The sequence below is a fragment of the Girardinichthys multiradiatus genome, chromosome 21 (assembly GCF_021462225.1).
Source record: "Girardinichthys multiradiatus isolate DD_20200921_A chromosome 21, DD_fGirMul_XY1, whole genome shotgun sequence".
Lineage (NCBI taxonomy): Eukaryota > Metazoa > Chordata > Actinopteri > Cyprinodontiformes > Goodeidae > Girardinichthys > Girardinichthys multiradiatus.
In genome coordinates, this window is record NC_061813.1 from 10835469 (window position 1) to 10859923 (window position 24455).

Genomic DNA, 24455 nt, shown 5'->3' on the forward strand with positions numbered 1-24455 from the left:
GAAGCACATAAGGTGTAAGAAGCTAAATAAAACAAAACTGGAGACATGTCATCCATTCATTTAGACAGAGAGCTTCACTCGTTTTGCTCCTACGCCATTTCACATTTTGCAGTTTTTGTCATTTCAGTTTGATCTACTTCTGGTACAAAAGGGAGTTGTCTACCTCAGGACGTTAATTTGTACACATCTTGTTGATGTTTTGTCAGATTAGAGGTGAAGTAATCTGGAGTGACTTTAGGTAAGTTAAAGTAAGGTAAGTTTATTTATATAGCGCTTTTCAGCAACGAGACACTCAAAGCGCTGTACATACAATTACAATACAATCACAAAGCAAATAAACACAGATACAGACACAGAAAAACAAATCCAATGATAAAATCAAACAACAGAGGTAATTAAAAATAAATAAAAAAAATAAAATATAGAGAATAGAATGATGGACAAGAAAATGAAAGGACAATTGGACTGAAAACACAACTAATCATGCCTAGATGGTACAGTCAAAGGCCACTCTAAACAAATAAGTTTTTAATCTTGATTTAAAGCAACTTAGGGTTTCGGCGCTTTTACCGTTTTCTGGCAGTTTATTCCAGAGCATAAGAACTAAAAGCTGCTTCTCCATGTTTGGTTCTGGTTTTGGGTATGCAGAGTAGATTTGAGCGAGATGACCTGAGAGGTCTGGGTGGTTGATACACTGACAACAAGTCTGTAATGTATTTTGGTGCTAAGCCATTCAGTGATTTATAGACTAACATAAGTATTTTAAAGTCTATTCTCTGACCTACAAGTAGCCAGGGAGGACTTGATTGTTTATTACTGTCTCTTATCCTTTTGGCTTTGCTCTTTCTGTCATGTATAAGCACAGAGATTTTACAACTATCTCCTATTAGGGGCCCAGGTTTTTCCTGGACATGCTCATTTCTGATAGAGTTACCACTGGTGCCCAGACTGTATCACAGAGATGTAATTTGAAGGTCCTGATTAGGAGGAGATAGATTAGGAGGTGGTGGAGGCCTGCGGCATTTGGAAGATGTTGGTTCAGTAGCAGGGCCTCGGCCACGGGGAGTGTTGAATGGAGAAGATGTCAGAGCCATTTGGATCCCGATTTTAAGAGCTCCTTTCATGTTATCAGAATCCAGCAAAGCAAAAAGCGGGGTCAGTGGGGAGATGGGAGAGTTCTGTGCGGTCTGGGTCAGGGTCTGGGGTGAGGGGGGTTTACCAGGGGTGTCGGTCTGGGTCTGGGTTTCGGGGGATGGGGGTATAATGGGGGGATCCACTTCTCCTGTGGATTTCGACGGGGAGACCTTTTGTGATGACCTCTCTTTCTCCGCCAACTGGCCAGTTGTTTCTGCTGGAGCTGTTGGAGGCAGCGTTATCATTCTTGTTGATACTCCATGTTCTCTGCTGAAGCTCGAAGCTGCTGGCGGATTATTTACTGAATAGAAGAGATTAGATGTGAGACGTCTGGCTCCTGGCTTGTTCAAACAGAAACCATCTTGCTTGAAGAGTTGACTTTTTTCCCAAAAAATATTAAAGTTGTCGATGAAGTTCACAGGTGTGGTGGCACATGTTTTTTTCAACCACTTATTAATCATCAGAAGTCTGGAAAAAATCTCATTTCCACAGAAAATCGGTGAAAATGGTATGCTGAGAAACACCTTGATATTGAGACCTCCAACAATATTCAGAAGACGAGTGAAATCCTCCTTCAGTCTTTCTGATTTGTTCTTAGCTACGTCATCCATGGCTCCACAGTGTATAATAAAGGTTTTCTAGAGATGGGCGCTTTTCTGTGATTGCAAGAATATTCTCTGAGATATCGGACACCACATTACTGGTACCAATCATAACTTTTGTGTTTTTCTTGTTGCAGAGGTTTTTAAGCCCATCTACAACTGTGTTGCCCAATATTAGGGTTCTTGGTCTGGTGGGGCTCTTTTTCTCTGGCAGCTTAGGAGAAGACTGTTTAGAATGAAGGTTGTTCTCAAACCTTTTATTGTTCTCAAACCTTTTATTGTGGCTGCACGGTGGCACAGTTGGTAGCACTGTTGCCTTGCAGCAAGAAGGTCCTGGGTTCAATTCCTGGCCGGGGTTCTTTCTGCATGGAGTTTGCATGTTCTCCCCGTGCATGCATGGGTTCTCACCGGGTACTCCGGCTTCCTCCCACAGTCCAAAGACATGACTGTTAGGTTAATTGGTAACTCTAAATTGCCCTTAGGTGTGTGCGTGGTTGTTTGTGTGTTGCCCTGTGATGGACTGGCGACCTGTCCAGGGTGTACCCTGCCTCTTGCCCATAGACTGCTGGAGATAGGCACCAGCTCCCCTGTGACCCACTATGGAATAAGCGGTAGAAAATGAATGACTGACTGACTGACTGACCTTTTATTGTTCTCAGAAAATGGATCATTTTCCTGGTTTTCATTCTGTAGTGGGGCAAATCTGTTTTGGAGGGGAATTCCATTATTTCCAGCTGTCTCACTCCTATCAGTTGTTGTGACAGCAGCTCGCTGTCGAAGTCTCCTTTTCCCAGAGGAAACGGGGACATTTCTCTGTAATTCTGGCCATTCTAATTTATTTAATTGCTGAGATGGCATGCCCCTAAAACATGCCAGAGGGGTCTTTAGCAAATAACAGGAAGGGTGAATAAAGTAACTCTTTACAACTCATTACACAAAAGCTCCTCTATTTTATTCTTTGGAGATTTTATGAAACATTCTGGAATTTAAAAACATTGACAACCTTTTGTTGATCTTAGAGTTAAATATTATTTTCAAAACACACATAGAGATTTTGGGCTGCACGGTGGCGCAGTTGGTAGCACTGTTGCCTTGCAGCAAGAAGTTCCTAGGTTCAATTCCTGTCTGGGGGTCTTTCTGCATGGAGTTTGCATGTTCTCCCCGTGCATGCGTGTGTGGGTTCTCACTGGGTACTCCAGCTTCCTCCCACAGTCCAAAGACACACTTGTTAGGTTAACTGGTCTCTCTAAATTGCCCTTAGGCGTGTGAATGAGCATGTGCATGGCTGTTTGTGTGTTGCCCTGCGATGGACTGGCAACCTGTCCAGGGTGTACCCCTCCTCTCACCCACAGACTGCTGGAGATAGGCAACAGCTTCCCTGCGACCCACTATGGAAGAAGTGGTAGAAAATGACTAACACTGAGCTTTTCATTTACAGCTAGCAATCCTAGCCTATAATTGTGCTAATCATTAAATTAAGATGTCAACTCCAAATTATTTTGTCTTTGTTTTAGAATAGTGAAGCCCTGGTTTACAGCAGTCCACAGTGTGACAAAGCCTCTACTCCTTATATCATAATCATAAAATAATGAAATAATACATATAGTTAATGCTAAGGTAGTAAAGCTAGAATAAATATTAAGATGCTACTCATTATAATGTTTAAGGAGAAACTGGTTTCAGGAGCTAAAAAGCTTTACAAAAACAGGACATTGAATATGATCAGGGCATCTGTGCATGAGAGGCAGCCAGCAAAAACAGGAAATGAGCAAACTAAGGCGGGTATACAACAACACCAGAAAATCCACAGTAAATTCTAAAAACTTCAAAATCCAAAAGAGGTTAGATCAAAAATGGACACAACAGACCAGAAGAACATACAGACAGATGGACTGATTAACAAAAGTAGAGAGGAAAACTGGACCACATGTACCCATGCAGGCTGTAGAAACAAAAGAGGAGACCATTAAAAGTATTACTGAGACAGACAAGCTGGAAAGTAAAACCCAGCATAACCTGAAGAGACAGAAAATTTCAGGATAAAACAGGTATTAACACTCAGAAGAAAACATAAATCCATAAATCATATGACATTTTAGGAAGTTTGACTCAAATCAAAGTTTAGCTGCAACAAAAAGCATGCTTTGGGTTAAAATGCATAATTTCCAAACTGAATCCAGCACCCTAGTTCGACTCAGGGATGACTGATCAATACCCGACTGCTGTGTGAATAAAAACAGATGGAACTGGTTAGGTTTTGAATGCCAGTCTCAAGCTATAATTTTTTCTATGAGAGTGTGGACACAATAACAGCACCAGAAACAGGACAAAAAATAGGCATATCTATGTTTTTCTTGCTGCTAACTGGAGCTAGAAAAGATAAATAGCCATGACTGCGGTGGAGACACTTAAAAAGACAATGAACATACATTTAGAGCTAGAGAAGTTGTTGGGTGTTGGTGGGGTTTTTCATCCTGCTTGAAAGAGACTTTAGAAACCTCCTTGCTTCTGACAGGATGAAAGCTAAAACACAGCTGAGGACATCTGAAAAGCATCTGATTGTAAAGATTGGAGCCAAAGCAGGATCATTTCCATCCATTTGTTCTATTGACCTTCAATCTATAGGTAATGTAGACTGAACCAAAGTGTGACTCAGCAGGGTTGCTAAGAGCTGAGTTACTTCAAAGGGCTTTTAAACTCCCATAAGAGGTAGTATTTGGGGTTAAAGCCACTCTCTCCCCTCTCATGATCTCTGTAAATTTCTAATTTCTGGCCTCCTCTCTTCCTTTTCACCTCAATTTTACCCTTCTATCTGAAAATGCCACACAGACAAGTGGATATCTTTATCTGAGTTGCGTGTCTAGTCTTCCAGTATTTCCAGGCTGACCAGATGGATTCTCTCAAAAGCTTGTTTGTCAGGGATGAAGGGGGCAGATTTGGCAGAAATCTTTTTTAAAATCTAAAATCTGCCCTTTCCCTAAAGTTGAACATCATAAAATTCGACTTTGCTCTTTATCAGCATCATAGCCGTCATGGGATGTTATTGGAAGTTAATCCAGCTCTCGGCAAAGACCCTCCAGGCCAGCTGTTCCAGTAACTCATGAGGAGTGGAAATTAAAGAGATGGACAAACACAAAGCTTCTGTACGTTTTTGTACTTGTTCAGTTTGAGCTTTGAGTTAGAGCGGTTGATGTTGTAGCAGCGAATAGAAAATCCAGCTTTTCTTTCTGATTTCACTCTTTTTTTATATCATGCTGTTGATGAGTTCAGATATAGTGACAACAATCCATACATACAGACTTTTTCTCCTGTTCTGTTACATTAAAACCATGGATTTCAATGTAAATTTATTTGACAGGCCAACAGAAAGTACCTCATAATTGCAATGTGGAAAGAAAACTATGCATGGTTGTCAAATCTTTTAAATAAATGCATGTATCAAGAGTGTGGATTGCATTTTTCTTCAGCCCCCTTTACTCTGATAACCCTAAAAAAATTAAGTGCAACCAATCACCTGCAGAAGTCACCTAATTAAGTCTAACTGTATCCAATGCAATCTTAGTACGAAGGCAGCTGTTTTATGAAGGCCTCAGAGGTTTCTTAGGGAACATTAGTAAACAAACAGCTTAATGAAGACCAAATGACGCAGCAGACAGGTCAGGGAGAAAGCTGTGGTAACGTTTAAAGCTATCATATGTTTGAGGTTGAAATATGATGACATTTTATGGTGTGTGTGTGAAGGTCCAGAATACTTTTGCAAGGCACTGTATGATCTGCCAAACAGACTGCTAAAGGACAAGTTGTGAGTTTCCAATGTAAATGCATTTTCCTTTAAAAATCAAATAGCTAATGTTGTACTTACAATGAGAAAATAAGCAGCTGAAATGCTGAATCTACAGCAGCAGTATAACAGCAGCAGGAAATAATATATTCATTGTTTGCCTTTAATTATGCATCTTACTCTGGGAGAGAAACCATTTGTGAATGTTAAAGCAACACAATCAAGAGAAGTTATTGTTACAAAGACTGAGACTACCCTCAATTTATTCACTGACAACTGTAGATTATATGAACAGAGAACAGCAGAAACATTTCTTAATAGATCACTGTAAAAAAGGGAAATTGCACAGTGCTTACATTATTCATTTTTCACCAGCATAGTACCATACTGTGGATAATAAAACACAATGAAGGATGGTCATAAAAACACAATTAAGCAATAATATATTTCTCATTTTGCCTTTAAAAAAAAAATCCCCCGAAACAATAGCTTTATTGGAAAAGTCCATATGTCACGACAATGGCATTTAAACATTAATTGCACAACACAAATAATAAATGTGCATTAAAAAACATGATCAAATTTGCATGTGATAAAAAAATCCTTATTGCAGGCGCCCCTCCAGTTTATGATGAAACATATAGAACATCAGTTAACAAAGCTGCTGTGTATCAGCCGAGCCATCTAACATACAAACACACAAACTTTCAGTTGAGCAAAGCAGCAAATCTGAACACAGAAAGACACTAAACAGACACACAGATAAAAGAGGCTGAAAAGTGCCTCACTGCTAACCTCCCATTTGTTGTGAAGACTCAGAAGAACGCTTGTGATTACACCATTGACTGAATCATCTGCAAGAGTCAGGCCTTCCATCTTCTCTCCCACCTACTCCTCTACTCCTCTCCCACTCAGGAGCCAAGCCATTCATATGGCTGCTCAAACCCGTTCTGAGACATTGCAAAGAAGATTCACTCTATGGAAATGTTTACAGAAACATAAACACATGCCCACCTACGCAGAACGATGCTTGATAAACTGGGTCGACAAACAGGAGCTACTGCTGTTTTTTATACACTACTTGGCTGAAAAAAAAGTCACACACTGAAATATTTTGTTTGACCACCTTTAGCTTTGATTACAGCAGGCAGTTGTTGTGGCATTGTTTCCATATGCTTTTGCAAGGTCACATGATCTAGTGTTGCATTACTTTTACACCAAGATCTTGTTTTGATAATGGGAGAATCTGACCACTAGGCAAAGCCTTCTCCAGCACTTCCGAAAGATTTTCAATGGGGTTAAGGTCTGGAATCTGTGGTGGTAAATCCATGTGTGAGAATGATATCTCATGCTCCCTGAACCACTCTTTCACAATTTGAGTCAGGGAAGGATAAATCCACTGATGGAATAACCTGGTCATTTACCATATTCAGGAGGTCAGCTGACCTCAATTTTTGGGCACATAATGTTGCTGAATCCAGACCTGACCAAGTGCAGCAACCCCAGATCATTGCACTGCATCCACAGGCTTGTACAGTAGGCACTAGGCATGATGGGTGCATCACTTCACCTGCCTCTCTTCTTAACAGGGTAAATCTGGACTCATCAGACTACATGACCTTCTTCCAGTCTTCCAGAGTACAATCTTTATGTTCCCTAACATACTGTAGCCTTTTTTCTATCTAGCCTTACTGATTACTGGTTTTCTTAAGGCTACACAGCTGTTCAGTCCCAATCCCTTGAGTTCCCTTCGCATTGTGCCTGTGGAAATGCTCTTATTTCACCTTCAAACATACCCAAGTTCTACTTTTGTTTTTCTTTGACTTGGCCAAACATTTAAGAGATCATCTATTTCGATCATTTAGTATTTTTTTTCAACCACATTTCTTCCTCGAAGACGACGGTTCCCCACTGTCCTTCCAGTTTTTAATAATGCATTGGATAGTTCTCAACCCAATTTTAGTAGTTTCTGCAATCTCCTTAGATGTTTTGTCTGCTTAATGCATGCCAATGATTTGACCCTTCTTAAACAGACTGGCGTCTTTTCCGCAACCACAAGATGTGTCTTTCAACATGGTTGTTTCAAAAATGAGAAGCTACTCATTGCTTTAGCTGGGGTTAAATAAATTGTTTCCAGCTGAGCGATGATCATCTATGCAGTAATTATCTAATAGGAGACTCGTGCCTATTTGCTTCGTTAAATCCAGGTGGTGACTTATTTTTTTGCCAGGCAGTGTATAATCTAACTTGTTTGACAAGATAACTTTTTATTCAGTTGTGAGGACCATCAAAGAAGTCAAAGAGTATGATGTCTAGGCAGTATTTTATAACAGGGTTAGATCACAAGACAAGACCCCTTCAATTCTATAAACCTAGCAAGCCATGGCCCTCCACCTATAGTGACAGGAGAGGCAAGGACAGTCCAGAGGCCCATGAAAACTATGGAGGGGCTGCAGAGATTCACAGCTCAGGTCTGCAGACAGGAAAACTATTAGTTATTAAAGAAAAGACCAATTTGCAGTCTGCCACCAATCTTGTAAGTGAACCAGCAAGCATACATAGGAATGTGTTCTGATCAAATGAGATCAAAACTGAGTGTGGAAAATGGAAAACAAACACTGCACATTACTCTGAACTCATCATCCCCACTGAAACATGGTGTTGGCGGCATCATGCTATTGAAATGCTTTGCTTTGTTTCTTTAACAGGAACGGGGAAGCTGATTAGAATTCAATTTATTTGGTTGTGGACCATCAACCTTCTAAACTGGGCAGCAAAGAATGTCACAGAGCGGGATGTCATAGTAAACATAGTGAGCAATATCTTAATCTTAATGGGCTCCATAACTCTAAAAAAACTCAGGAAGTAAGAGGTTTAGGGGTATATTTCATTTGAACATAAAGAACTGGACCAAATAAAAACAGTGTGATTCTTTCTTTAAGGACTCCTGTGTGAAATTATGTCACGGGATGAATCAAATATGTATTATTTTAAAACAACTGATGACGTTTACATCCAGTTACGCAGCAATCAGCTTCCTGTAGTAGGCTGATTTCTGTAGATGATACATAAAATTAGAAACATGATTTATTGAACATAGTCTGAAAGAAAGCAATCTACTTGGTCTGGAACTGAGATTTAGATCAGTTCAAAACAGTTTTCTTTATGGACTTTGCTGTGTTTGAACTTTATGTGACCATGTCCCAGTATTTTGTTTACAAGGGAATTATTGCAGTATTCTAGTTAGGCATTGCACATGTATGACGTTAATATGTGTTTAGGACCTTACACACAACTGAATATATGAATGACAAATGACGAGGCATATGAAGGGACATACAGATGCACACCAATGTGTTGGCACCTCTGCTAACTGTATGTCAACACTCTATAACAAATTAATCATTTATAACAATAGTATCATCTCATTTTTCAATTCAATTCAATTCAAATGTATTCATCCCCCGTGATAAATGTGTTGGCACCCCTAACAATTCCTTGAAATAAATGCAACAAATGTGACATTTCTTTAGTTATGCTTTGGTTTCTATAAGTTGATCAGAGTTTCTACGAACATCTAATTCCAACATCCCTCGTTTATAAGTATGACATGACACAGAGACATATTTCTCTTAGGACCTATAGTTATCTTGACACCACACACAGAGGGATAAAAAGGGAGGTAAAAAGAGAATCTCCAAAGATCAGTGTTTAGAGATCTGTAACAAAGAATGACATCTTGGGGTCACCCAATCTCTATAATAACCATCTTGTCTACATGCCAACCAGTTGTTGAGGAGGCATCCCGGACAGTCAATTTCTGCCCTACCACCACAAATGTAAACACACTGAGTGTACAAAATTCTACTAGTCATTACCTGGAAATGTGTCCTTTGGTCACATGGGACTAAGACTGACTTTGTTCAAAAGGCTACATTGTCGTTTACCACTGTCAGTGTGAGGATGTTTGTATGAATGGGTGGATGACTGACTGTAGTGTAAAGCGCGTTGGGGTCCTCGGACATGATAAAGCGCTATACAAGTGTAGGCCAAAAGGTGAAAATTTAGAAAAACCCCTAATGCCAACTGTTAAGTATGGTGGAAGATCTGCGATGCTCTGGGTCTGTTAGAGTCCACAGCACTGTAAAGTCTTTAATATTCTAGTAGATGTTAAATGATAAGCTTTGGTCCTTTGATGTAGTCAAATCAACATGGAATCCGTTCAACATATTTCCATGGGGATATCGATTTCCATAAATCACAATTATTCATCTATAAAATAATGAAGTGTATAAACAGAAAGAACAATAGTGTTCTCTCTACTTTAACAAATTATTTAACATAGCTAAAGATTTTGCATTACATGAAACCCTGAACACATTCATCAAACAGCACAGTCTTGTTTGTTCCAAAAAAGGGTGCATTAGAAAACATTGATAGAAATATTATTAAAGTGTCAATAAAAGAGATTTAAAGTTGTTCTATTTCATCCTGTAGTAACTGGTTCATACAAAACTCCTCATCTCTGACTTTTCTATTAAATGGCCTCACATTGCTCAACTAGTCCCCACATGCTAAGTATGGAAATACAAGAACAAGCTCACAAACAGAAAAACACACCAGTAATTATTCACTGAACAAAGAAAGGGTTTCTGAGTCGTTATTTATATGAATGGTCACAATCAAGAGGGAAAACCAAATCAACTCCATTGTAAGTGGCCTACAGATAGGTACCAACTGCACAGCTGATGTGGTCTCCCATGGAGACATAGTGATGAAATATTCATTAAGAAACAGCTCTGACATCTAGAGCGAGCTCTGGTTACAACCAAGTCCTTCTAGGTGAAGCCAGAGGCTGCATCAACCCCCTCTCCACACGACTCCAAATGCACACAAAGGGCCACACTCATTTTTGACTCGACACATTAATTAATAACCCAGCGCTGACCCCATTTTGTTCTGCTGGTTGTCCCTGGGTGAGTGGAGCAGAACAAGAATAAAGAAGATCTAAAGCTGTTTTCTTCCACTGAGAGAGCAGAGGGATGAGGGTGACAGTGTGAGGAGAAAACGCAGAGATAAAGCAGCCAGCCAAGAGGAAGAGAGAATTCAGGATTATCATAGTGAATATAAGAGGGTGGTGGGGGGAGGATACTGCAGAAAAGCCGTTTCGGAAACCAAAATGGACATTTCTCTGAAGCGAGGTGGAGCGGAAGGGGTGGGGGTGGGGTGTTTGTGCCCAAAATCCAAGCTCTAACTGCATAGTTCACACAAGCTCCTTAACTTCCACTGTGTGTGTCTCTACGTGTCGGTTCCTGCTAACACTTCCACTTACGCAAGCATATATAGCACACTGCTTGATAAAGTTTCCATGAAAAGCAAAAAAAAACCTCATTCACACAAACATTAAATCTACGGAGATCAATGAAATCATCAGGGGGTACCTGGACTGTGTTGTACATTTAGATCAGACTGCTGCCTAAAGCTAGAACCAGCTGTGTTTACCTTATGTCATGGATCAATATAATAAATCTGATAATTAACATAAGGAGAACCGACAAAAGGCACTTTGTACAAATATATAAAACAATGTCGGACTGTAAAACCTCTTCTATTTCCTTTTGTGACAGCTAAAAAAGATCAAATTTGTATTATACAAGTCTTTAAAATGTAAAAAAAAAATGTAACAACCAATTAATAAACAAATCATTTTATCAAAGTATTAAAAACAGACTTGTTGCCTACTAGGTGTTTGTACCATGTAAAGGCTTTTTCAGATCAGTCCTGATCTCTTTAAGTTCCCTGTCTCAGGAATATAAAAACCTCCCTTTCTCTGAACCCTGACGGTGGCCGAGTTTGGCCAGTTGCGAAGGTGATGGGGGAACGTCCTGCCTGTAGGGGCCTTTAGATCTTTGTGGTGTCTGCACATGTCCTGTGGCAGATGCCTGGCTGTGGTCTAAGCTGTGCTTGTAGGCGCTGCTGCTGCTGTGTGCTTCCTGTGCAGGAGATGGTCTGGTTTTGCTGGCCTCCTGTTCCCTCCGTCTTTGCTCCTGCCTCAGCAGCTCCTCTGTCTCTAAGAGGACCCGAGCGTTAAGGCTGGGTTTTCCCATGTTGCCGTTACGTGAGCCCGGGCCCATGGAGTGGCGAGGGTGCTCCTTAGGTGTTTGGAATCCCTCAGATGGTGGACACGACCTTTCCCAGGAGTCCTGGGACACAGTGCTGGGGTTCTTACGAGGTTGCCTGAGCACAAGAAGACAAGCAGAAGGGTCACTTGTATTGTTTAGCTTGTTATTATAAACTCAACACAAAAACACAGGAGCTAAAGATAAATTCTGACAAAAATTCCCTCATAGTAAACCTTGACACCTTGATTTCCGAATGACATGCAGAATTTGCTTTCATCCGAAAAAAGTACTTTGGACCACTGAGCAACAGTCCAGTGCTGCTTCTCTGTAGCCCAGGTCAGGCGCTTCTGCTGCTGTTTCTGGTTCAAAAGTGGCTTGACCTGGGGAATGCGGCACCTGTAGCCCATTTCCTGCACACGCCTGTGCACGGTGGCTCTGGATGTTTCTACTCTAGACTCAGTCCACTGCTTCCGCAGGTCCCCCAAGGTCTGGAATCGGCCCGTCTCCACAATCTTCCTCAGGGTCCGGTCACCTCTTCTCGTTGTGCAGCGTTTTCTGCCACACTTTTTCCTTCCCACAGACTTCCCACTGAGGTTTTCATGAGCTGTATGCCAAAATCATCCGTATTAAGACAATAAAAGACCTGAAATATTTCAGTTAGTGTGCAATGAATCTAAAATATATGAATGTTAAATTTTCATCATGACATTATGGAAAATAATGAACTTTATCACAATATGCTAATTTTTTTAGAAGGACCTGTATAACGAGAACAAAAGGACGTGTTATTATTTTTCACTTAAAATACTAGAAGCAACATGAAGGAAAAAAAGAAGAATCTGTTTAAGCATACTCCCTGATTACACTGGATCTGGTGGCATAATAAGTGAGACACGCAAACGACAGAAAACAAATGGTAGAAGCTTAAAATGCCCACAGGACAATTAGTTCCACACAGTAAACAAACACAAAAGCTAAAACCTCCCTGAGAAAAATGTCTGCTTTTATCCATTTACTTCCTTCTGGAGATGCAGATGGGTGCACTTACAGAACCGACAGTAATAGCAGGCCTCACAGCGTTCTCTGCCCTCTACTCATCTTCAGCTTGCCTGCCAGCCCTACACTGACAGGACACCATGAGATGCACACATATCAAGTCCTCAAGTACTGACTCAAAAGGAGAGACAAAAATACACTTGCTATTCTATCCAGAAATTAACTTTGAAAAGCCTTCATTGGAAAGTGTTTTTGCTGGGGTTAAATCTGTTCCTCCATTATTAGGATCCATTAAAGCCTGGGATGTCAGACCTGTGACAATGTCTTTTACATTGAGGGTACTAAGAGAAATCCTCTTCACACCTCAGTGACCAGTTGTGTGTTTAAAAGGTTTTTAAGCTTCCAAGACAAGATGGTGGGAGAAAACAGGGTCTTAACATGCTTTTAGGACAAACTGCCCGCACTTCTTGTTGGCCCATGTCTCATTCCAGACAGGACCAAACAGGAACAGTCAGAATTGGCTCAAACTCAAACTTTCTATTCAGACCAAAAGTGTGAAATCCAAAACACTCATCAAATATCCCTCATATTTGTCAAAAACAGAATATCTAAAGCTTGTCTTAATATTGCACATCAAAGGCCAAAGCACTCAGTTTCATTCTAAAAAACTGCACTCATTAGTATCAGAGATAAGCTCCAGTCAGTGTGTTTGTGGTTAATCAAAAATCTAACTATGTAACTTTAAATTCACACTCCAACTACCAGGAAACTTGTTCAAAGCAAAAATCTGAAAACTGCAGTATTTGTTAAAGTTAAGTTAGACTTAAGCAATGGTTCCATGGCAGATGTTTGTTTTCCAATAACCCTAGAATTTAAACTAAAAAGCAGCATTGCTGCTACAACAAGTATGACTAAACAATAAATGTTAAGGAGTTGATGGCAATATGAACAGGTGAAATATATCAATTATAAACCAAGCTTACCAAATAGGGACATCCCATTCTGTTATGGTATTCTGGTTATTAACTGCTTCCATGATTACATCCAACAAATTTTGCCCAGCTGTGATAAATTTGTACCATTCTTGATAGTTCAAGAATGGGTACAAATGGGCCTGAGCACATAAAGTACACAGGACTGCTGTCAGATGGAAACATCCCAAGCATTTAGGGCAACCAAATCTTCATCAGCACAGACAAAGCATCTGCATTGCATAGGATGAGATAAGGCCTTTTAGCAGTCCATAGCAGAACTGCATAAATTTAGCATGTACAAAATCTCTTAGATGCAACGTTTTAACTACAGATTTTATCAGCATTAAAAAAAAAACAAGTGGTCATATGGCTTAGCTGACAATTAAACTGCCTCACTATCAGATGTGCATGCATTTGATGCTAGAGTGTTATTTAGCTAAGGCAGTACACGTTCCTACTTCAATAAATGGCAGATATGCAAAGCTCTGATTTTGGTATAAAGATGTTTAACTTGGTATGTATGGTATATCTAACAATTACCTCAGCATTACACTAAACCTCCACCATCTAGAGTCTAGATATCAGCTCATAGTAGATTGGTTCTAAATACACGCAAATGCAACATGAATTTATGTATGTGTTTGCAAATACATATGTACATATGTGTTGTTCAATGCAACTTAAACACATTCATTATTTACACTGTGTGCATGAGTATGAAAGGGTGTAATTGGTGCAAGGACAGATGCAGGGACAGACTGCAGAGAGAGCCCCACCACATGCTCTATATCTGGGTTTCACTGCCTGGGCGACCCGCCATGCATTAACACTCCAACTTGGCTTGCACGGCAGCCTATGCCACTCATGGGGGAGTTGCTTGCTTTAAACTCAGGATGCCTGTTGCATGAGGCTGCGGTTGGCATTTCCCGAATGACCTCTTAGGCTTTTTGGTGACAGAAGAGAACACATTTAGGTTTCTTTCTGCGGCAAAAGGGAGGAGAGCAGTGCGGCCATTGTTCCACAGGAATGTAGCTGTGATTGATGTGTCAGAAGATCTAGTTCCCTTATCATCTCTACCTTTTCACCAGAATATGTCACAGAGTAGATTAGTTCCATTTACAAAAGGAGGGGATAGGAAAAAACATGCTACCAAAGAGTAGGATACATTTAGAATGACAGAAAATAACAAACAAACCAAGGAAGCTGGCTTGTAGGAAAAATTAGTGGCCGCTGTGTGTTTCTTTAAAGCAGCTGGGAAAAATCAGACTTTATGAGAAGGAGGAGAAAGATTACATCCACACACAAACAGGCCCAGACTTAAACTGATTACAGAAAAGCCCTAAATGCATCCAACGCACAATGAAGCAGTTATTTCTATACTGAACATAACAAATGTTTTTTTAAAGTTTGTAATTGTAAAATAATATTGTTCTGTCGGAGGAAGGAAAAGGAAGGACCTACTGGCTACATAGAGTCAGGGATGTTGCACATTTTTCATGTTCAAATTCCACATTCAAATAAGCAAAGAGGGATGGATGGATGGATTATATAATTATATAATCATTCAAATGAAAAAATAATAAAAGTCAGATATCAATATGTTATTCATCCTAAAGTCCATGTAAACTTCTCAGTGTAAATCAAAATCCAGCCTTTTCCAGACTGTTTCAGTGTGCATTGGAAACCCTGTGAACCCAGAGTAAAGAACCTTATCTCAACAACAATAACATGTGTGCTTGTGTGTATATATGTGTGTAAGTTTCTCTTTCAGGCTAATCAGTGTTTTCTCCCTTCTACTAAAACACTTGTTTCTCTTCGGGCCTGTCTTGCCCTCTACTGCCTGTTGCCACTAATCCTGCTCCAACAACAAGCCTTCATTAGTGCTCTTCCAATCCTCACATCCCAGAAGGAGAGTTAAGCCTGGCTGTCATCTGATAACCAGTCACCATGGCTTCTTCTGGAAGCTCTTTGAGCTGTTGATTTTTTTTCTTCTTTCTGAGGCGGAATGTCCTCATATGCCTAGTAAAAGCAAATAGGGTAAGGCAGATAGGTTTGTGGCTATTAAAGTGGGGGTGTCAAACTTTAGCTCTGTAATGAGGAGCTCTATAGAGACCAACTCTGGCCTGGTACAGTAAAAGATTCTCATAATATGATAACCTTAAATACAGTTTGACTGTATTTCCAAAAAACACAAAGTTAAGTTATTTAAACAAAAATGCATTGCTAATTTCTTTAGCCACTTTTATTCCTACTACTGCTTGGGTCACATAGCTTAATTATTACAATTATAAAAACAATTGTTGTTTATTTTGATTTTGATAGTCACTGAAGTGCAGAACATTATACTTTGTTTTTTCCTTCTGGTAGTTGCTAGCCCCTTTTGACAAAACATTTCTGTCATAAAGACAAGCTGCCTGTGAGCACCCTCTGGCCATTCATAAAGCACAAGTAGATACAGTAACTTCAGTAGCTCTACGTATAAAATCTGTCGGAAACCCCTTACCATTCTTTTCAAAACAATAACAGCAAACAAACTCAATGAAGTGACCTTGTTGTTAGCCAAACCAATGCTTCAAATTTAAATGTATGTCACCTTCTTACTCCTCTCATCAGAAATGATTTCTTAGTCATAAACCAAACTTTATCACTACGTCACTCCCTGAAAAAAGTCAGCTAAAGCAGACCTGTGACTACCTCACTAGTTGAGTGAGGGTGAGTTCAAACCCTCTCGCCACATTGGTCCTTTCACAAAACACCTAGAGATTAAATAAAGGCATCATAATTCGGTTTTGAAGTGTTTTGTGAAAGGGGCTATTGATACCAGAGTTAAGTGTAAGAAAGACATTTTTATTATTAGTATTAACTGACAGCTTTTAGAAAATAAAAATGCAAATCAAATTAATTTCCAATTTAAATGCACATTTTACCCCTAAATAGTTAGATTTGTCCGTTTGAATCAAAGCTTTAGGTTGCAAGATGTCTTTAAACGTGTCAAAAATCTCTGAATGCTGAGACAATGCTAGCTTCTCTGGTCTCTGTTTCCATTTACCGTATTTTCTCTAATTACAGGTGTCTTGATGACATCCCAGAGCAGTAAACTGTTTTAACTTGGTAATAAGCTTCAAATTGGCAAGGTTTTTGCTGTCCTGTGGTTTTCACTATGCTCAACTTAGCACAGCCTAGCCCTGCTTGACCTTTGAGCAATAGATACAACAGAACATTTGTTTTGAAGTGGTGTGCGGAGCCTAACATTTTCACTGTGGAAGTAGCCTAATAAAAGTAATACGATAACATATTCGCAAATAATGTTTTTCAGGCTATCTGCTCATGTAGCCAGCCTGCACCTGCTTCTTAACAGGCTTGCCGCTTATAGCTTGTTAACTGTAGTTTTAAAACAGTGATGAGTCGTACTCAAAGTATCGTATTCTTCTTTTCACCCAGCTGACCAGTAGTGCACAGCAACTTGTGGGGGAAAGGCAATACTGCATTACTCTATCTCCATACAGTTGGATAAATCTCTGCTAACTATGACACCTTATTTGGCATCTCATCACAAAAACTGAACTCCAAGAACAGTCTGACAAAATGTTTGCAGTTCTGAAATTCTAACTTTTTAAAACCTTGCTATAACATGGTACCAGTAGCAGGGCCCTGCCTTATTGAGACACAAGTTCTGAAAAGCCTAAATCTGGGTCAAGTGTCAGGTCCGAACTCATCAACTCTTTGCTCTATGAGATTATGAGAGGAATGCATATCAAAGGAAGTTCTGCCTGGTCAAGCTGAACTTTCCCAAGAGAGACACAACTTGCGGAGCGGAAGCCTCAAGGCAACTGTCACATCACATGAAATGCCAGCAGATAACACCTTTGAAGGGAACGCATAGATCAGTCAGCTTATACAGACCACATTGATTATGTGTCCATGTGGACCACAAATCCATAGTTATACAGAGGAACATGTTTTAATTGATCTGGCTGTGACTGGTCAGAGGTAGATGAGAGAAAGTGGTTTGCCATAAAAAAGGCACCCAGGAGAATAAGGCAACCAAAATGAAAAGGCAATATATGCACTTTTTTCACATTAAGTGCTCTATGTTTAAGTTATCAAGAAACCTACTTTACATCTACAACACAAAATTTTAAATAACCAAACGATCACATTAGTTTGTTTTTAATGTGAACATTTTCAGTGATAACGTTTATTTTATCGTAGAGTTTAATTTGCATGGACATCAGTCATTGGATTGAATTCATGCCTTTGGGGAGTTTCTCTTTAAGATTCAAATGTGGCATTTTTTTTAACCAGCAATGCTTGCTTTGAAAATGTGCACACAGACTGAAAAGAGATTAGAAAACTTCAGAGGAATGGAAACAACACTTTAGAGAGTGATAGATGCAAATGTAAATATTGATACTCAATTCTGCCCACAGTTTCCAGATGTAAGATATGGTAAGCTTTACTGGAACCTCTGACAAATACGCTAAAATAATGAAGTTGAAAAGACTGAGAAGATGAAGAGCAGTCCTTGAAGCTCCGAACTCAAGCAGAGCCAGTGGAGAAACATAAAAGTCAAGACTAAATTCTTCAATATGGTGCTGATGTTGTTCGTTACATGGGGAGTCCATCCTTTTGGTGAGCATTGATTTAATCAGGCCGAGGAATATTCATAACTGTTATTCTAAGTAAACATTTTTTACTATAATTACATCTTCTAAATAGTGTTCGTAAGGATCATTAAAATGTCTGCAGATGAGTTAGAAGTGGCTTTGTGGTGACTGACTTTGAGGACATCTAAAGTAAAAAATGAAAGATTTAGAAAAGGAAAAACATGAGAGAAAAAGAAATTAATAGAAATGAAAAAAGTCAAATTAAAGGTTTGAGAAAGGGCGAGAGGACGTGATAAGTCAAAGGGAGGGCGAGTCGTAGACTGAGACAGACAAACAGATGAGGAGTAGGAGGGCTGATGTCTCACCGCGGCAGGGAGTTGTACTGTCTCTGTGCTTGTTGGAAACCGTCTCTGTCTTCTTGCTGCTGCTTCTGAGTCTCAGCTGTGGCAGAATTGCGTCCACTCTGTGTCTCTGTCCCATTGCTTACCTGGCAGACCCAAAACAGGAACACAAGAAACACATCACTATGACCCCCAAAAAAGTTAATAATTACAAAGTCAGACAAAACAAAATAATTTTAGACAGTAAATGATGCTTGCACCCGATTCATGCACAGATTTACACTGTTGAATACATTCTCTTCAGTGCAGTAAGTGGTCTGACAGCGTGAGGCCTCCTGTGTGTTTGCCTGCTATCAGGGACAAGTTACTATAGGTGTGATCTCATGATTACTGTGGCACTAAAAATCATCTTTGCTTATAAATACTTAATATGTCAACACACAGTGCCAGCCACATTTGTTTGTAAAGATGATTAAAAAGCCCTAAATAAATATTTTTTGAGAAGACATAACTGGAAAATATTGAAAAATCCATCTTTTTATTTGTGTACCGATATTCAGTGTGGTAAAAAAAAAAAGAGAAACAGAATGTTCTCTGAATCCTGAAACTTACAAAATGTTGCAGAAAACTAGATAAAGTGATTTTGTTACAAAAAAGATCCCTGAGAGTCCTAGTTCCTCTCTTATGCATTCCTCTCCTCGGCTCAGATCACACGTTTTTGATAGGCTTTAGGTCTGGTATGAGCTGGCCGTGGAACTATGTGGTTGTTGTGTCTGCTGAATCATCACTGGTCTAATTTTGGTATGGGTATGAGGTGGTTTTTCATGTAATCATCCTCTGTTTTTAGGAAAACCAACCTAAAGTGTATGTGTCTGAAGTTCAAATTCATTTTAAGGCGTTTTACACATCTTGATCAGGGTTCCAACAAATGTATGTGAATTTATTTACTGTTTGGCTTTAAATGTTGTATTTATAGATGTTAAATGCAAAATGTTTTTCAAAAGAGGTTGATTTAACTTTTTGTAGTGACAAGAAACATGAATTTGTGGTATAAACTCATACTTGTAAAGAATTACATGTTTTAAGAACATCGCTGCAACTGCAAAGCACATTGAATAGGCAGCCTCTTAGGAAATAGTAAATAAATATAAAAGATAAATCCCTATTAAATACACAATTTTTCTAAATTAAAGTTCAAAAGCCAAAGAATGAAAAAGAAAAAAAATATATATATAAATATAGATATATAGATATACAGTACAGACCAAACGTTTGGACACACCTTCTCATTCAAAGAGTTTTCTTTATTTTTATGACTATGAATATTGTTGCTTCACACTGAAGGCATCAAAACTATGAATTAACACATGTGGAATTATATACTGAACAAAAAAGTGTGAAACAACTGAAAATATGTCTTATATTCTAGGTTCTTCAAAGTAGACACCTTTTGCTTTGATTACTGCTCCGCACACTCTTGTTCTGTTGATGAGCTTCAAGAGGTAGACACCTGAAATGGTTTTCTAACAGTCTTGAAGGAGTTCCCAGAGATGCTTAGCATTTGTTGGCCCTTTTGCCTTCACTCTGCGGTCCAGCTCACCCCAAACCATCTCGATTGGGTTCAGGTCCGGTGACTGTGGAGGGCTGGTCATCTGGCGCAGCACCCCATCACACTCCTTCTTGGTCAAATAGCCCTTACACAGCCTGGAGGTGTGTTTGGGGTCATTGTCCTGTTGAAAAATAAATGATGGTCCAACTAAATGCAAACCGGATGGAATAGCATGCTGCTGCAAGTTGCTGTTGTAGCCATGCTGGTTCAGTATGCCTTCAATTTTGAATAAATCCCCAACAGTGTCACCAGCAAAGCACCACCACACCATCACACCTCCTCCTCCATGCTTCACGGTGGGAACCAGGCATGTACAGTCCATCCGTTCACCTCTTCTGCGCCGCACAAAGACACGGTGGTTGGAACCAAATATCTCAAACTGGTCTAATGTCCATTCCTTGTGTTCTTTAGCCCAAACAAGTCTCTTCTGCTTGTTGCCTGTCCTCAGCAGTGGTTTTCTAGCAGCTATTTTACCATGAAGGCCTGATTCACACAGTCTCCTCTTAACAGTTGTTCTAGCGATGTGTCTGCTGCTAGAACTCTGTGTGGCATTGACCTGTTCTCTAATCTGAGCTGCTGTTAACCTGCGATTTCTGAGGCTGGTGACTCAGATGAACTTATCGTCTGCAGCAGAGGTGACTCTTGGTCTTCCTTTCCTGGGGCGGTCTTCATGTGAGCCAGTTTCTTTGTAGCGCTTGATGGTTTTTTCAACTGCACCTGGGGACACTTTCAAAGTTTTCCCAATTGTTCGGACTGACTGAGCTTCATTTCTTGAAGTAATGATGGCCACTCGTTTTTCTTTACTTAGCTGCTTTTTTCTTGCCATAATACAAACTCTAACAGTCTATTCAGTAGGACTACCAGCTGTGTACTGTATCCACCTCCTGCACAACACAACTGATGGTCCCAACCCCATTTATGAGGCTTGAAATCCCACTTATTAAACTTGACAGGGCACACCTGTGAAATGAAACCCTTTTCAGGTGACTACCTCTTGAAACTCATCAACAGAATGCCAAGAGTGTGCGGAGCAGTAATCAAAGCAAAAGGTGGCTACTTTGAAGAACCTAGAATATAAGATATTTTCAGTTGTTTCACACTTTTTTGTTCAGTATATAATTCCACCTGAGTTAATTCATAGTTTTGATGCCTTCAGTGTGAAGCTACAATATTCATAGTCATGAAAATAAAGAAAACTCTTTGAATGAGAAGGTGTGTCCAAACTTTTGGTCTGTACTGTTCTTTAAGCGATGTGAATGCCACAGCAAGGTTTGGTACTTAGATTTTTCCAATTTTCCAGCCAGAATTTTGCAAGATGTGAAACGCAAAATTTCTAAACAGTATGGTCCAGTTAAAAGGAGAAGAGAACAACTGATGTTTCTTTAAGCAGAAAATCATGCACATATGCCATAGAGGAGCACCTGGCTGCCACATTACTGTCCGAGCCTCATGAAAACTGACACCCGGTAAAGCCATGTCTATAACACTTTCTTTTAATTGGCTTGTCTTGTTCTTTCATCAGCCAGCTCGTTAGCAGTGTGCTGGTGGTGAGGGAGAGGATATCTCCATGTCAACCTCTTAGATAATCAGAAAACAAACACACATGCACACTACGGGAAGAGAGGAGTGTTAGACCAATAGGTTTATAGGTGGGAATTCTTACAGCCAAGCCTGGTGAGGTAATTTATTGTAACTATCAGTTAATATTCTAATTAGAGCTTTTGAGCTCAAGAAAACACGCTTGTCTTTCATCATCTCTTTAACAACACGATCTGTGCCAATAAATTAAAAAAAGTTTATTTTAAAGCTTCTCTTAGGTCCAAGGATAACATTTGCATACCTCCACGTTTTTTTCCTTCAAGTCAGATGAGAAATAGTTTGATTAAATCCCACACACATTTTACTTGCCTAGATACATGTTCAGGTGCAGCTAATTCTTCCTCACACACACTCACTCACTCACTCGCTCTCCTGTCAGGGACTTTGAAGTGCTTTAAATGATTTTCTGTGGATTTCGTTTCTCTCACAGCAAAATTTCTCATTATAACTTTGTGTAACCACAGTAACTCTTGGCTATTTTTACTCTTGAGCTGGTCCATGCTGCATTTTGCATTTTGACAGCATTAGGAGAAGCTTTCAACTAGTTTTCTCACTCCTCGAGAGTTTATGTTCCCTGTGGCAACCAAACACATTACAGAAGCCATTGGGAACCCTTGAGGTTAAGCTGTACTAACTAAGCACTTTCAAGGCCGAGTAACTTTTAAACACTTACTCACAGTCCAGGAAACAGCTCCAGCTAATGACCCAATATGCAACACATTTTGATTGTATTACTGGATCTATTATTTGCCTCAGTCAAAAATATCTGTTAGAAAAAATATATCCAGTTCTTTGATATCTATAACTATATCTATATATACAGTACAGACCAAAAGTTTGGACACACTTTCTCATTCAAAGAGTTTTCTTTATTTTCATGACTATGAATATTGTAGCTTCACACTGAAGGCATCAAAACTATGAATTAACACATGTGTAATTATATACCGAACAAAAAAGTGTGAAACTGAAAATATGTTGTATATTCTAGGTTCTTCAAAGTAGCCACCTTTTGCTTTGATTACTGCTCCGCACACTCTTGGCATTCTGTTGATGGGCTTCAAGAGGTAGTCACCTGAAATGATTTTCCAACAGTCTTGAAGGAGTTCCCAGAGAAATCTGGCCCTTATGGAGGAGTGGCAAGAAGAACGCCATTGGTAAAATAACTTCCTCTTAAAGTTTGCCATTTAATGAACACAGCAAAAATGTGAAGGAATTTGATCTGGGTTAAAAATACAGTATGTGTAATTTTCTTTCCACATCACAACTATGCACTACTTTGAGCTGGTCTGTTACACTGAAGTTTGTAATGTGACAAACTGGGTATGAAAACCCTGCAAAGCACTGCATGTGTTTGCAAGGCTTTTAGTAGACAGGTAACGTATATTACGTATATTATTAAATGGACTGATGGGGTAAAGATCCACAGGTAGAATAAGTCTGTCAGGAATAAAAAAAAAAAACGTCTTCCTGGAAACATCTTGTATTCTTGAAATGGCTACTTTCCTTTTCACTTGGACAGCTGTAATAACAGCACAATTACTTTTCACCAAGCGCCAATAGCAATTCCTTTCTTGAGCATGCCAAGTCCTTAAAAACATAATAGTATTCCATGTGGGCGGATGGAATTGGACTCATATGTTAGAGTCTGTAACAACACTTTCCTCCGGCTCCAAAAGTGTAGAGCACATAAACAAATATCAAATGAACTATGAAGGGGAAACAGAGGGATTATTTTTCTGAAGCCAAATGCAGTGGTGAGAAAATAATTAGTCACACACTCCTTTTGATAGGAGCGTAAGGGAAGCAGCGAGGGACCTGGAGGTGCCCAATGGCTCAGATTCATCCTGACGGGTTGAGGTGGATGACGCCATGCTGAGAGAAACGCATGAGAAATAGCCAGGAGAGAAAATCAGTCAGTGTAATGGCATTATCCAGGGAAGGAGAATCAGATTATTCCATGTTAGGCCTGGAATATAATGCCATATGAAATATGACATTTGTTGAAATCGAATCAAAGAGACGTCCGTGTTTGTTTTTATCCAATAATATGAAAAATGATGTCAATACAGCACGCTTTTGTCTCTCCTTGTTTCCTTGGTGGTGTTATAGACCACATTTACAGACAAAAGCCATGGGGACATAATTATGAAAATTATTTGGAGACATCAAAAATCCCAGACAAGGAAGCAGCTGGATGGGAGTTAAACTTTAAAAGTTCAAAACAAAGGCAGATTAGCAGAGGTGTAATACATTTTTGATACAGAACTGGTTCCAAACATTTCCAACATGGAAGTGAGTTACTGTGATGGATCCATGCCAACATAAGGCTTAACTATCTTTACCCTCCTAACCATGCTATCTTTAGAGGCCCCACAGATGTGACTGCTTTAAGAGCTGCCATGCTGTACACAAACAGACATATGGAAAACATTTGAGTTGCTAATAGGCATATAGAAGATGAAGAAAGTGAGAGAATGGTAGTAAACCACAACATCTTGACAAAGGTCCACTTGGATCATGATTCTCTCTTAAAGTCAGCACGCCACCCCAATTCCGCCAATTTATTATATGGAAGCCCAGTCCATTTGTGGTTGGCGGGGTGTGTAGCTTCGGGCGGCATATCCATCTGAGTGCAAGCAGTGTGGTCTGCTATTTCCCGGTCTCTTGCCCAAGAAACCAGAGAGAAT

General features: G+C 39.6%; 1 protein-coding gene across 1 annotated transcript in view; it reads right to left on the reverse strand.

The window, feature by feature from the left end:
- Positions 1-5747: 5747 nt before the first annotated feature.
- LOC124858061 (partitioning defective 3 homolog) overlaps positions 5748-24455 on the reverse strand; it is a 479264-nt gene continuing 460556 nt past the window's right edge. Inside the window, exons 23-24 of the mRNA XM_047349799.1 lie at positions 18582-18703; positions 5748-11754 (exon numbers count right to left, since the gene is read on the reverse strand). Coding sequence (XP_047205755.1) covers positions 11322-11754; positions 18582-18703 — 555 coding nt within the window. The 3' untranslated portion in view covers positions 5748-11321. The remainder of the gene's footprint in view (positions 11755-18581; positions 18704-24455) is intronic.